This window comes from Salvelinus fontinalis, chromosome 2, assembly GCF_029448725.1.
Source record: "Salvelinus fontinalis isolate EN_2023a chromosome 2, ASM2944872v1, whole genome shotgun sequence".
Lineage (NCBI taxonomy): Eukaryota > Metazoa > Chordata > Actinopteri > Salmoniformes > Salmonidae > Salvelinus > Salvelinus fontinalis.
The window spans coordinates 77,372,031-77,387,781 of NC_074666.1; the positions used below are offsets into that span (position 1 = coordinate 77,372,031).

The following is a 15,751-nucleotide window of genomic DNA, read 5'->3' on the forward strand; positions in this document are numbered from 1 at the left end:
GATATTTAGTCTATGCCTACATTTAGAGATGGAATCCCTAATTCTAAGTCAATAATATAAAACATCCAGCACATTAAAAAAGCTGCTCCCCAATCTGTAATGGCTATAATGACGTATGAGTTTAACATGGATCTGAAAAATCACATCGTAGACAAAATTATATTTCTTACTGAATTATGGTTTTGAATCTTAATAAATGTTAATAGAAAACGGATATTTTTCTGTTCCACATTGGAATTGCCCTACTCTGATCACCACAAGAGGGTCAAAAAGTAGCACACCCCAAATATGGATGATATCACATACATTTTTGTGAAAGGATTTTCCATAGGCTAGATATTGCTTTTGAGAAGTCTGAAATACCCAAACCCAAATGCAGCATCTCATTCCACAGAATCTGAAGGCACTACAGCCTACCTAACCAAAACAATCGAGGCGTCTCCACATTATTCAGGTAGTGATAATATTGGCATAATATTGATGCTAATTTTGACAGTGAGATCCTGCCCTGCAGGAAACTGAGCAAAATAATCATCGACCAATCACATTGATTGCCGGTGTTGCATGTGTGTAAGTTTGCTGCTCCTTTAAGACTTTTCCCCACAATTTTTTCTCTTTCCTCACACAACAGAGCTCTTTAAGCCCCGGCGCGCGACACAGAGCAGGCATTCATAGAAGGGCAGCGCGAACGAGGGGGCTAGGGAGTGAGCGCGAGCGTCACTTTGGAAACTCGGGAACACACGGACTCTCGTGCTAAACGGGCGACCTCATTTTTCATTACTGAAGTAAGGTGCTTAGCATTTGAAATACTTTCCTGTCTCTGCTGTTCTCTCTCTCTCTCTTTCATTTGTCAAATAATCAAGCCATAAAGTTCATCTAAATTGTGCAGTTAGAAATGATGTATTACACCTGCATCTTTTCTAAATCATTGTTTAATTTAAATTATTAGACTATTATTATTAGGCTATTATCATTATAACTATTATCATATTATTATTGTTACATTTAAAACGTCTCTTAGGATAATCCTGCTGTGTAAAGTGGGCATCGCCTGCTTTGTTATAGCAGGAGATGATTATCGTGACTGGCAGGAGAAATACATGTTTAATACGCATCCCAGCAAAATATTACATATATTTTTTGCAAGTGTATGCTACAGACTATATAGGTTAATACAAATAGGCCTACAGACATACAATTTCAATTATGAACCAGCTTCAAAGTTATGTATTCCGTTTAGGTGTGCCTTGTCTTAAACGGTCCTTTCGAAGTTATACAATTATTTCTAGACCAGTGAAAAATATAGTTTTAGATATAACGTCAGGGATTGATCGAGTTCAAGTTGAAATCAACGAAACTTTTCCCATTAACATCAAAATGTGACTCCTTAATTACATCTACTGACTATCCCAACATTCATGACGCATGGAACTATTTTCAACGAGATGAGGCATTTGAAAGTATTATGCCTATTTATTCGTGAGTATTTACAGGTTGACTAATATACTCATCATTGAGAGAAAGTTAGTCAACAAGATCATCCATTTCATAATGCGTTAAAAGCTGGACGTGTTCTCGTCATCTCTGATCAGTGGTTAGTGCCAACAAACTGCTCAATGCCTACAATATTCTAGACCTGCATCAGAACTCAAACTCGAAGGCCAAATTCACGATAAAACTCAAATAGGTCATAGAATTGTCACGTTTTATTAAATTGTTTAGAGACAATTGTTTTGGAATAAAAAGAAACTCAGATTCAGATAGGCTATTCCACATTTCTGGATATGTTAAAGTTTTTTAAATTTTATTATAATAAATGAACACGTTACAACTAACCAAGGGAAAGAGACTACAGCATCAATCATGGGAAAATATTGTCGTAAATCAAGGGCAATTTATTGTTAGGTCAAGCGATAAGAAGGGCTTTGGAGTCTACTTCTTTCATGTAAATGAATTACGGTTGCTATAGAAAAAGCCTAATTGATGGAAAGTTAGACATCATAAACACAATTTAAGAGGGCTGTAGAGAACAATCAATATACTGTAGGCTACATAATATATATATACAGTAGAGCCTATATTGACAATACATTAGATACGAGTTTTCAATGTGGACGAGCATAAATTGGCATTTAACTCCTGCTTTAATAATCACAGGACAGACAAACCGTGTGTCTTTCATAGTTCTGAACTAATCTGAAGGACAACCTGGTGAAAATACTTTCTTTGTAAAGAAATTTGCTAATTGAAAAAAAATTGTCACGATTGTATAACATAGGAACTCTATTCTGGCTGCAACCAATTCGAATGGGCGAGCGCACCAAGATCGGAGTTGTCATCAATTATTGTCGCCTTAATTGTCCATTACAAACCCGTTATTCGCCTATACATACACTACATGACCAAAAGTATGTGGACACCCGCTCTTCGAACATCTAATTTCAAAATCATGGGCATTAATATGGAGTTGTTCACCCCTTTGCTGCTATAACAGCCTCCATTCTTCTGGAAAGGTTTTCCACTAGATGTTTGAACACTGCTGCGGGTCGTAGTTCCAATTCATCCCAAAGGTGTTCGATGGGGTTGAGGTCAGGGCTCTGTGCAGGTCAGTCAAGTTCTTCCACACTGATCTCGACAAACCATTTCTGTATGGACCTCGCTTTGTGCACAGGGGCATTGTCATGCTGAAACAGGAAAGGGACTTCCCCAAACTGTTGCCACAAAGTTGGAAGCATAGAATCGTCTAGAATGTCATTGTATGCTGTAGCGTTAAGATGTCCCTTTACTGTAATTAAGGGGCCACGCCGAACCATGAAAAACAGCCCCAGACCATTATTCCTTCTCCGCCAAACTTTACAGTTGTCACTATGCATTCGGGGATCTTCCAAACCCAGTCCATTGGGCTGCCAGATGGTAAGCGTGATTCATCACTCCAGAGAACACATTTCCACTCCATCATGGCGGCGATCTTTACACCACTCCAGCCTATGCTTGGAATTGTGCATGGTGATCTTAGGCTTGTGTGTGGCTGCTCGGACATGGAAACCCATTTCATGAAGCTCCCAACAAACAGTCCTTGTGCTGACATTGCTTCATGAGGCAGTTTAGAACCCCATAGTGAGTGTTGCAACTAAGGACAAACTAATGTTACCCGTTCTGAGAGCTTGTGTGGCCTACTACTACTTCACGAATGAGCCGTTGTTGCTCCTATATGTTTCAATTTCACAATAACAGCACTTACAGTTGATCGAGCTGGCAGAGCAGACATTTGAGGAACTGACTTGTTGGAAAGGTGGCAACCGACGACGGTGCCACGTTGAAAGTCACTGAGATCTTCAGTAAGGCCATTCTACTGCCAATGTTTGTCTATGGAGATTGCATGGCGGTGTGCTCGATTGTATACACCTGTTGTGGCTAAAATAGCGAATCCACTAAATTGATGGGGTGTCCTCATACTTTTGTATAAATAGTGTATAAAGCTTCAATATTTTATTCTAAGTAGCGTGTGTGAGTGTCCTCCTGTCATATGAAAAGTAGGCCCATAGCCTCTTATGCGGACGCGCAATTGTAGATCGTTTGTTGCGAGCGCAGATCCCCATACCGACATAGGCCTATTCGGATTAACATCCGTGCCAGAGACTTGTTAATAAGCTTCAATGTAACAGACATATGGTCCAACTATTCGAGAAAATACTAGGAGGCGTGCTATTGCTGGATGAGAGCCACGAAAGGCAACGTCTAACCTGCATTTTGGTATTAGTCAAAACCTTATTGACTAAAACGCACCGGTCAAATCTCTTTGCAAGATCACGGCGTTGCAATGCGATCCATTAGGCCTAATACGACTGTAATTAAACACTGTTGGGCCGTGGCAAAGGAAGCATCATCACCCCACCACATGCTCTTCTCCCTACTGACCAATGTAACGCTATCATGGGGGCAACAGCTATGTGCGTGGACAGGATAACAAATCGGCGTACAGAAAGGAGAGTGGGATTAATTGTGACCACGAGGTGCACAACAGGACGTGGTTGAGGTACACGATGAGATGGCACAGTCCCCCCAATGCTCTGATAATTCACCACCATTGCAGTGTGCATGTCAGTGGCATCCAAATGTTACAAAGGATCAATTGGGCACTAGAGAGACAAGCATTATGAATTTAACTTCTACAATATGACTGATTCAACGATTAAATCAATTCCAAAACAAACAGCCTATAGTTTGTTATTACAGTTCACAAGTTCGCTTAATCAAAACGTTAAGGTCGTGTTGGCCTACACAGGCGGGCGTTGATTCTATGGACAAAACTACACATTTGACCCCAATAGGCCGCATACAGACCCATAGCCTATACTTTTTCAAACAGACAGTGTCCAATTCACACACGCGCATACACACACGTACCCACGCGTTTTATATTTCCAGCGCCAGCCCATGTTTATCTAAGAGCTCCGAGGTATAAATCGAAGCCCTGTGCTGGTGCGGGCTCGTATTATTCCAACACTTTCTCTCTGGGGAGCTTGCAATAAGTGCCAAACCTTAAACAGTAGCTTGTCAGCAGGAGTCGAGACCTGGGCTAGAATAACAGACCGTCTGCACTAACTGTATGGGCTTCAGATTCGCTTCTATATGATTGCAATTTTGCACTTTTCCTAATAATTTCTATTACATCCTTTATATGCTAATTAAATGAAAGTATTCTGAGCAAGCAATGTACCACAAACCCTGAGGTGCCTTATTGCTATTATAAACTGGTTACAATGTAATTAGAGCAGTACAAATACATGTTTTGTCATACCTGTGGTGGTATATGGGCCGATATATCAAGGCTGTCAGCCAATCAGCATTCAGGGCTCGAACCACCCAGTTTAATAATATGTTCTATATTTCACTCACTAGGGTATTGTTTTCTAATACATACTCTACTTTATGTCCTTTGCAGTATTTAGCTAAAGGACTACAATTTCAAAGACTGCAAGGGAGAGGACACTGTGCTACTGGAGCAAGTGGTGGGAATCAACAGGTAAACTGGGATCCACAATACGCGCTCAGCGTAAGATACCAGCAACACGGATGGAAAGAACTTTGATGAGGAATCCTAACAGAATTTTAGAACGTAGACTGAGAGTTGAGACTGACTGGGAATTTATATAAAGGAGACCTCGAGTGACAGAAGCAATCCTTTAGTTTTAAACAGGCATAGTTTATATTCCTGAGAAAGGGTGAACTTCTTCATTAGTTCAGACATAGGGATAGGCCTAGGCTTAGTAGTTGAATAGGTCAAGAAGCTATACCCTGTACACTTTCTGTTACTCACCTGAGGGAGGAAGCTTTCTTGGAAGAGGGGAAAGATGTCGGGAGAGGAGCAGAGTTTATCTGAGTTAGAAATGAGTCCAGGGGTCTCGGACGACGGTCACTCCTTGTCACCGGGTCACTCCTCCAGTGCAGCAGGCGGAGGAGACTCACCCCTGTCCGGACCGCAGCCCCAGCTGACGGGGGTCGGCGACGACGCCCTATCCGATGTAGCTGGCGGGATTTCCATCAAGTCCGATGAAGACGACGATCGCTTTCCTATTGGTATCCGCGAGGCAGTGAGCCAGGTGCTGAACGGCTACGACTGGACACTCGTACCTATGCCTGTGCGTGTAAACTCCGGCAGCAAAAGCAAGCCGCACGTGAAAAGGCCTATGAACGCCTTCATGGTGTGGGCACAGGCCGCACGGAGAAAACTGGCAGACCAGTATCCCCACCTCCACAACGCTGAGCTCAGCAAAACCCTCGGGAAACTATGGAGGTAAGGGAAAGCGTTAATTACAGCGTCGGTCCGCTTTGATAAACAACAATAAACATCCAGGGTTACACAAGTTCAAATGCGTTCTTAGTCACAACATTCTGGGTCAAAAGTTCAAAGGACACTTCATGCTACAGTAGACTTGAATTATGGACCCATAAAACATCAAAACAACTTAAAAAGTCATAGATTTTAGATTTTTCAAGGCAGGTTCCCTTCTTTACAGCAATGAGTTTCTCAACCAAATTAGCTGAGATATGTTAAAATAATATTCTACCACCTCAGAATAAAGCTTGTTAGAAAGTTGCCCCATCAAGGAATGTTGATTTAAGCTCTACCTAAAAAAAAAATGAAATAATTATGTTGATTATGTAGCCTACAGAAAACAAAAAACATGTAGTTATGCGTTTTTTTGTATTCACATTATAGTGACTGGATATGCCCAATTTCATAACCCACTTAATTCATGGTGGTTTAGGAGGGAGATGGCTGCAGTGGGAATTACTGAGGTTTTTGTAATCCCCTCATCAATATATTTTAAAGCACAGACCATTATGGCAGATATACACTTTTACAGCCCTCTCATTTGTAATTGAGCGTGCCATATTAAAGAACCTACTATGTAAAAAGATATCCAAGATTTTACTGGTCAATGGGTTGAATGGCTAGTTCGGTCAGCCTTTAAAACACAGATATGGAGGACTGTTGCTAGGTCAGACAAATGCGTGCTGATGGGAAGGCCCAGAGAGGCTAATTCATTAACCTTATAAGGAGGCAACATTAATTAGATAAAGACTTGACCTTGAGCCCGCGCATGATTGTATAATTGTCCAAGAAACATGCTGAACTGGGAGTCTCAAAGGTCAGTGTTTTCTCATGCCAGTCCCCCTGACTCCACCATCAGTAATATGGATTTATGTTACGTGCACAGGATGCATCTTTAGCCTGTGTCTTAATTTCATTACAGTCCAGCCGAAAATCCCCTAGTGTGGGCAGGTTTTCTGATGCAGCTGTGAAGATGGTGGATCCGATTTAGAACGAGATGAAAATCAAGTGAATGTTTCAGAGGCAAAACTGATGGTAGAAATAATCTCCACAGTAGAAATATTGTCAATTGTTGTTTTCTAAAAATGTTTTAATGCTAAACAAGGAGAATAGCAGCATTTCCTATGAGTGTGTTGCCATTACACCAGTTAGACGTTTAAAAAAAAAAGTAAAATACTAGAATACTTAGTAGATTGAATATAAAAGGGGATGTGTCCCAGTTGACACAGACCACCTGGTAAATAAAATGTAATTATTCTTCTATTGGAGTTGGACAAGGTTATTGACCTCTGGGATGTGGAGGTGTCAAAGGAACCAGCACTGTGTCACTGTTATCTTAACACACATATTATCGTCATCATGTTATCAAAATACATGCTGTTAAATGTTCTCAGACTACTGTAATGTCCTCATTCAAACAGAATGGCTTACTGCATTAGAGTTTGACACAGGCATCAAATCAGCAGCACAAAACACCTCTACTTTAAGTTCCTCCTGGATGAAATTAAAATGTTCTATCATTGTTATTTCAAAAACGATTTTCTCCCTCATAGGCTCTTGAATGAGAGTGATAAGAAGCCTTTCATCGAGGAGGCGGAGAGGCTGAGGAAGCAGCACAAGAAGGACTACCCGGAGTACAAGTACCAGCCACGCCGCCGCAAGAACGGCAAACCCGGCTCCGGCTCTGAAGCTGACGGCCACTCGGAGGGTGAGGTCAGCCATAGCCAATCGCACTACAAGAGCCTCCACCTGGACGTGGCTGCCCACGTCAGGGGGGCGGGGTCTCCTCTGGCTGATGGACACCACCTACATACTGCAGGTATGCCACAGGGTCTGACCAGCCCTATCGATGCAGTTTGTCACACATCCCCATTCTAAATAATATACCACAAGCCAGGCTGACAATAACTCTGACATCTCTGCTTTGTGTCTCCCCACAGGCCAGAGCCACAGCCCTCCTACACCACCCACCACCCCCAAGACGGAGCTCCAGTCTGGGAAGTCGGGCGATGGGAAGCGGGAGGGTGGTGGAGCAGGTGGCTCCCGTGGGGGAATGGGGGTAGGAGCGGAAGGTGGCTCTGGATCAGGGTCAGTCAAACCACACATTGATTTCGGCAACGTGGACATCGGTGAGATCAGCCACGAGGTGATGGCCAACATGGAGCCCTTTGATGTGAACGAGTTTGACCAGTACCTGCCCCCCAATGGGCACCCGGGGATTGGACAGAGTGCTGGGTCAGCGGCAGCAGCAGGGTCCTCTGCATCTCCCTATGCCTACGGTATCTCCTCTGCCCTGGCCGTGGCCAGTGGACACTCTGCAGCGTGGCTATCCAAGCAGCACCAGCAGCATCATGCCTCACCTCTGGGCTCCGACCCCTCCAAGGCCCAGATTAAGAGTGAGGCCGGCTCGGGGGGACACTTTGCCGAAGCATCCTCAGGGGGTTCCCATGTCACCTACACTCCCCTCAGCCTGCCCCACTACAGCTCTGCTTTCCCCTCACTGGCCTCCAGGGCCCAGTTTGCAGAGTATGCTGACCACCAGGCCTCGGGTTCCTACTACGCCCACTCCAGCCAGGCCTCAGGGCTGTACTCTGCCTTCTCCTACATGGGGCCCTCGCAGAGGCCCCTGTATACAGCCATCACTGACCCATCCAGCGTGCCACAGTCACACAGCCCCACGCACTGGGAGCAGCCGGTCTACACCACCCTGTCGCGGCCCTGACAAAGACCGGGAGCAGAGGGCTCTGGTGCAGATTTGGCCCCAACGGCAGACCCACAGAGCGGAGGAGACCTGGGTTGGAGGCAGTGGAGAGATGGAATCCCCTTCTGGTCTGGCCCAGATGCAGGAAGACCAGTAGGGTCCAAGGAGGAATGGAGATCAGATGATTTTATGGGGTAACGTGTGGTGTATAACTTCAATGTTGAGTACTCAGAGGGTTGGATAAGAGAGAATAAATCAAATCCGTATTCAAATCTAGAGGCTTATCGTTGAAATGGTTTTATGAGGTGAAGATGTCAACAGTACAGAGTCCCACTGTTTGGCTAGCCCATCCATCTACATCTCAGGCATGTTGAAAACAGATTAATTACATGATGTAACACAATATCCAATATATAATCAATGACATATTCTGTGATTGGCCCAGAGGCATATTTCTTACAATTTCTTGTATCGACTGAACCGCGTGCATACGTAAAATGTATGCTCACATGACTGTAAGTCGCTTTGGATACATTTGTCTGCTAAATGGCAAGTTGCCTATGTTGTAATTGGAATATACTGTATATCTATAACAAAGGGCATACAGTCCAGAAAATCTGTTTCTACAAATGTTTTATAAATTAAAATGACCAAAGTTTTGAAACCAAAACTTTAAAGACAGAGGAAAAAATTATTTAAGTTGTTTCTCTCCGTATGACACTGTATTACAGTACTACATTGATGTTGAATTAAGGTCAACACATTTTTTCTGACCTGATTACAGCTCTTTGGTGACATACCCTCAACACTATATTGATTTATCAACCTCAATATTTTTTTCCATGGCACTGACTATTATGTTGATTCAGCATTGTCTCTTTAACAGAGAACATTTCAAAACTGAATAGCGAATAAGAAGACAATGCTACATAATGATTTGATATAATCATCTTTTATTAACCAAAATTGAGGTCATTAAGTATGTATCTTCAGCAGACATAATACATTATTTTCATTGTTATAATCTTTACTATTAATGTCATTATATTGTCAATGTTTTGCCATTACTACACTGAAAAGTCTGCACCACTGCCCTCACATTTTTCTCAATTGTTTGACATTCATAATGTGTCTATACTCTGAGTGTACAAAACATTAGGAACACCTGCTCGTTCCATGACAGAGACTGATCAGGTGAATCCAGGTGAAAGCTATGATCCCTTATTGATGTCACCTGTTAAATACACTTCAATCAGTGTAGATGAAGGGAAGGAGAAAAGTTTAAGAAAGATTTTTAAGCCTTGAGACAATTGAGACATGGATTGTGTATGTGTACCATTCAGAGGGTGAATTGGCAAGACTAAATATTAAAGTGCCTTTGAACGGGGTATGGTAGTAGGTGCCAGGCGCCCTGGTTTCAATGTGTCAAGAACTGCAACGCTGCTGGGTTTTTCATGCTCAACAGTTTCAGTTTCCCGTGTGTATCATGAATGGTCCACCATCCAAAGGACATCCAGCCAACTTGACACAACTGCGGGAATCATTGGAGTCAACATGGGCCAGCATCCCTGTGGAATGCTTTCAACACCTTGTAGTCCATGCCCCAACAAATTGATGTTGCTCTGAAGGCAAAAGGGGCTGCAACTTAATATTAGGAAGGTGTTCCTAATGTTTTGTACACTCAGTGTACCGTATTCAGTGTAAAATGTTAGATTTGTAGATAGTTGTTGTAACATTTTTGCTACCTGTTTATGGCTTTTCTGAAATGCCATCATAGAAACACAGTTGCCTGAGATTGAGTGAGTAATAGCATGCATGAATGAGTTCTCGAGTCTACAGAGGGTAAGATCTCAAACTGGCCTTTATGTAATGAAATACCAACCCCTTGTTTGCAACAGAATAGCAACAATCCAAGGGGTTATTTTCTAAAGAGAGGTACCAAGAGACAACTCCTAAATAACAGTACCTGTAGTTAAAGTTGGATGCCCCTTCATCTTGTAATGTGAAATAATACCTTGTATGTTTATTTTATTCTAATATATGTGATTTCAATGTTATTATTTTAAAAAATGGTAGTGCTTCCTTTTGGCCCAGAATTACTTTTGGTCTGTTTTTGTACATTATGTCTTGAAGCACATGACATTTCATTTTAAATCCTACGTCTTGCTTTAGGAATGGCTTGTTCTTATGAATATTACAATTATTATTTATATTTGCTGGTATTATGTTTTTATGCGCTGTTAACAGGTTTTCTTCACCGTGTTGAAAACTCGGCTGTTATTGTTGTTTTGGTGTTTTGTGTTTTCTCAGTAAGTGTTGCCAGCAGAACAAAACAACCTGTAAATACTAGTGGAAACAAGACCTTAGCGACGTGATGACTAATGAATTTCTCTCACACTAAATAAAACTGTATTCTTTCTGCTTTTGTAAAAGTCTGTCTCCACTAATGTTTTTATACCGGCTGCCTTGAGAAAGGTAAGATGACATTGGACAACAAACAGTTAATTCCAATATACCATAAATGCTACTTGCCAACGTGAATTATTTTCTTATTTTCCTCACATTACATAATTAGGCTAGGGTTAGGGCTTGGGCTAGGCGATGCAACAACAGCAGTTATGCACAGCTTGCAGTAACTCATTCATTGTTTCATACACTTAACAAAAGCAATTTCAGCGAATGGATCATGGCTAATTCAGTTAGGCTGAGTATGATTACAGAATATTGAAAACCATGGCAGTCCTCATCCATGAGCTCTAGGCACAGAACCCTTTTGCTGGATATTGCTGTTCTTTGCACAGGCTACACAGCACCATACAGACAACACTGAACCCCACTATGGTCCACTGCTCTGACTGGTCCCACTACACGCACTTCAGCAGTTTAAATCATGTGTGTATATGCCTATGTCCATGCTTGTGTGTGATTGTGTGTTGTGGGTTAAGCCTGACTCTAATTCCCTCTATTTAATCGGCTGTGTGATACTTTGGTAAGACAAAGAGAGCCATTGAGAGGGAGCAGGGGGTGGAGGGAAACGGGGCAATGAGGGAGCCATACCCATAACTGCCTGGCCTGTAGCTCGCTGGGATACAAAGGGACTCTCATACTGGCTGCACAGTCTCTGCACCCCCACCCATCCCCAAACTCCCCTCCCTGCTCAGGTTGGGACTGTAATGGGATTAAAACATTCCAAAACTGGAGAGAGAGATAGAGATGTGGGCAAAATGCTTGTATGATGGAGGAAAAGAGGGAGGCTGCAGGATATTCAAATGGTGTCGTTTCGTGGAATGGGTATAAAAATGGACAGAAGTTTCTAGGCAGAGGTGAATGGGGGGACAAGAGAACACAGAAGGAGGGTGTTAAGTGTAGGCCCAGGGCAGAGGACAGACATTATGCACGTACGCCATCATCAGAGTGGATCTACCCTAGCGATGCCCCCTTTTCTGTGGTTGAGGAAATGGTCATGTGAAGATCTTGGGTCCCATATGAAAGGAATGCCTTGCCATCCTCAGGCAGGGAGTCTTCCAAATTCATTGCGACCCAAAAAAACAAGCAAAAAAAAGATACTGCCAATGCCATTCCCCATTGTGGACCTCTTAAATCATGCTAAATATAGCTAAGAAATGAAATGTGGATGGTTGAACGGCTTAAATGAAATGGTTTCCTATAAAAAGCGTCACAGGCCATTAAATGCACGGCACTGGTTGACTAAGGCAGAGAAGATCTATTTTCTTGCTGCTTGACCTGGGCATATCACTCATTCTCTTTCCAACAGCTTTCTTTCTTTCTACTCCTTCAGCCTGTAGGAATGTCAGCCCACTCTAAGGACTAGAGTAAAACTAGACTGGGGTGTCATGGCCCGTTACACCAAATCTGCTAATTGGGCAAGGGTCCCTCTTCAGCACCCTCTCCCAACCTTGGGTAGGGATCGTTGCCTCAATAACAACCCATTTCCACTAAAACAACGAACTGACTGTGCTTGTCTGTTTGAAGATAGAACAAGTAAGAGGGTGAGAGCTATGTCAGTTTCACTATCTGTCCATCATCGGGAGGTATGGGTACAACTTCCATGATCATATAAAATAGCTTTTTGACTGTGGAACTCAAACTGGAGAAAGAACACTGACTGTTGTGAAAACATATCCATGTGATTAGGGGTGTTGGGTTGGATAGGTGTTTTATCTGTACTAAGTGTACAATTCAGAAGTAGGTGCAAGAGCTTTGTACGGTACAGAGTAAAAGACAACTGATACAGTAAAATCCAGCGCAACACATTCCTTCAGTCTATAATTGTGTTTGGGTCATGTCAGTGTGACTCAGGACTTCCGCCAGCCTCACAGAAAAACATATGATGTTGATATCTCAGAAATATGACAAAGATTTCTAAGAAATCTCAGTTCTTGGGAGGATCATTTAAAGACGTTTTGTTCAGAACATAGTTGAAATTGTTTCAGCAAGTTATTCACTCAAATTAATTTGTGAGTTGTACCATTTGTATTTCATTACAGATGTTTTGCAATTAACACTGCATGAAAAAATTTTTTGCAGATACTTTTTTTGCTCTAAACCTTATAAAAACAGTCACATATTGAGACCTCCATGCAATAAGTCAATTGTGTTGGGTAAGAAAAATACAAAAAGTACTTTCTTACAAAACAATTTAATCACAATAAAACAAAGAGCTCTTTCACAACAACTGCTCTTCCTCGTCATAAAACTATTCATAATCACAATTAAATTTTTTCCTAACACAATGTAAATGTAGACATGCGTTACAATTCTCCCTTGTGAATGACAGCTGTACACAGCAGCACATAGCTTTTAAAAGCCCTACTTTCACTTCATATGCTTCAATGCTTTCAAAATAAATGGAGATACAGTGGGAGAGGTCACAGGCCTAAAATGTAAAATACTTATTAATTGATGACTTCACTCTGCAGGTTGTCTGTAGAGCTGGTTGGCACAGTGCAGGTGAGGTTATAGCAAAGGACCAGTATGTATGCAGGCGTTTGTTCCAGCCAAGCAGTAACACACAAGATTTGACTAATCAATGAATCATAGTCTTAAATAGACCCCGACTAGTTAAATAAGGTGTGTTAATGCTTTCTGGAACAAAAGCTTGCACTCACACCAGCCTAGTGGGTTGCGAGGTGGTCTGGCCCTGCCTGTCCGGTTTGGTCTGGCTCAGTCTGTAATGATGAGCTCGTCGCAGCCCCAATCTTCATAACTGCCATCAGGAAGGTACCGGCGGATGATGATGGGGATCTTCCTGCACCTGTAACAGTCACAGAAAAAACACACTCAATCATATACTGAAGAGTAACAGGCACTCTCCAAGTATCAAACTGTTTAGACTCCTTCCATCATAAACTAGAAAAAAACAAAAACTATGAGATTAAGCATAGCTTACTTTAGCTCTTTCATGGCAATTTGCAGAGGGTCTGTCTCTCCCTCCAGCTCCACCATGACTGGGGCACACATCCTATATCACAGAGAAAGTTATGAATAGTGAGAAAGACAACATGACAGAGATAGACTATACATTCCTCCACATACTCAGCAGATTACCGGTCACCAACTAAACCTGCAGTTGACACCTGAGGTAGAGAATATGGCAAGAGCACAAGGTGAGTGGTACCTGTAGTAGTGGCAAAAATAAACATCTGTTGTAATATGCTGGGAACGTGGCATCCACGTGGGAGGAGATTTATCTTCCGTGTCCACTGCTGCCATTTTTTCTTCAAACATTACGGTGTAAGGTTGTGATTCACATTGGAATGTTTTGTTGTAATTCTTTACCAAAACAGCTAGCTTTATCTTTGTATTTGATCATTTAGAATGCAGTCAGTTGTCATGTGTATTATGTTTTTTTTTTTTTAGCTAGTTGAGACCTAGTTTCTCTGTTATAATATTGATATTTACCTTTAGACAAATGACTGTCTTGAGTAAAGGCAAGACATGGGTGGAATCATACATATGCATTACAGCCATGTAAGAGATAAAGGTCATCTCTATATCGTATTTTAATTAACTTCCAAAATGTTAATTTGAGAAACCCATCGATGGTTACTAGCTCTCAGCAAAGAGGCTTGACACGGGCTCTTTTTAATAGACCATATTCACAGGGACTCAAGGGCAGAAAGACATTTCTGGAAAGAAGCGGAAGTTTCACTTTCCTAGCATATTGCAACACTGCTGAGGTGTACTCACGCTATTTGGAGGGCGCGTGTCCCCAGCACCCTGGCCCTTTCATATTTGGTCATGTATTGGGTTGTGATCCTCTTCTGGTTGGCCTGCGACCCCTCCCCCGCAGGCAGGATCTTCACATTCTCTTGGTCCTCCTAGTAACAGGTCAGGACAACAAGAAACAGACAGAGAGAGCAAAGAGGAAGAGGTCGAGAGAATTTTTATAAATTGAGTTTGAATTGGTGATGAAATTGTTGAACATTGAATAGGTGACAGACAGTAATGGATTGATTGTAGCGAAATAAAAAGCATCAGAGGAATATGACAGATCACAAGAGATTACTAAAACACTATAAAATCTGTCCAGATACAATGACGCTTACTATATAAACGTTAAGAGTTAATACCTTGCTAACTAGGAAGAACAAATAGGTGGCAAACTCACATCTTCAACGTTTTCCAGGTCATCCAATCCCTCATCCTCTTCAGCGTCATCAAAGTCTCCATCATCAAAACTGCATAGGTAACAAGAGGAGTAAAGTGTAAAGAATAATAAACGAAAACAGTGGAGTGGAGGCAACGTGCGCTAACTTAACCAGTTAGATTAGTTAAGTACAATAAATGTGTGTCGTATGTCTTTTTAGGCTCTCAACGTGGGAACCTTTCATGTTCTCCCAGTGATTCATGTTCTCACTGGGAGAAAAATGAAAGGTCACCACGTTGACCTAAAATCACTGGGAGAACATGGAAGGTTCCTACGTTGAGTCTAAAAGGACATGCGACATACATCGTTGTACTTTTTTTTTTTTTGATAACAATATTCTATATACTTACTCTCCTTCGTTGTCGGACATGTTCCTTTACTTTAGTTTGGTTAAAAAACGAGTGTTTTTTATAGCGAATTTCAAGACACTGTTGTTAACATCTAGACATAATCTGTTCAACCGACTTCCGGCCGCGTAGTGCGTCGACTTAATTGGTAGACTATCAACTTCCCCATATTATATAGTTCCGCAGAGCGACTC

The 15,751-nt window shown here is 42.0% G+C and overlaps 2 protein-coding genes across 2 annotated transcripts; one reads left to right on the top strand and one right to left on the bottom strand.

The window, feature by feature from the left end:
* Positions 1-613: 613 nt before the first annotated feature.
* On the top strand, positions 614-8,651 carry LOC129827161 (transcription factor Sox-10-like). The gene is made up of 4 exons (XM_055887930.1): positions 614-785; positions 4,946-5,797; positions 7,393-7,658; positions 7,780-8,651. The coding sequence occupies exons 2-4, from the start codon at positions 5,355-5,357 to the stop codon at positions 8,559-8,561; spliced, it is 1,491 nt and encodes a 496-aa protein (XP_055743905.1). The 5' UTR covers positions 614-785; positions 4,946-5,354; the 3' UTR covers positions 8,562-8,651.
* A 4,498-nt stretch (positions 8,652-13,149) lies between these two features.
* Positions 13,150-15,695, bottom strand: LOC129827177 (DNA-directed RNA polymerases I, II, and III subunit RPABC2). Its single transcript, XM_055887931.1, has 5 exons — positions 15,561-15,695; positions 15,172-15,241; positions 14,751-14,881; positions 13,951-14,022; positions 13,150-13,815 (listed from the first exon to the last, which is right to left on the bottom strand). The coding sequence occupies exons 1-5, from the start codon at positions 15,578-15,580 to the stop codon at positions 13,725-13,727; spliced, it is 384 nt and encodes a 127-aa protein (XP_055743906.1). The 5' UTR covers positions 15,581-15,695; the 3' UTR covers positions 13,150-13,724.
* Between the last annotated feature and the right edge of the window lie 56 nt (positions 15,696-15,751).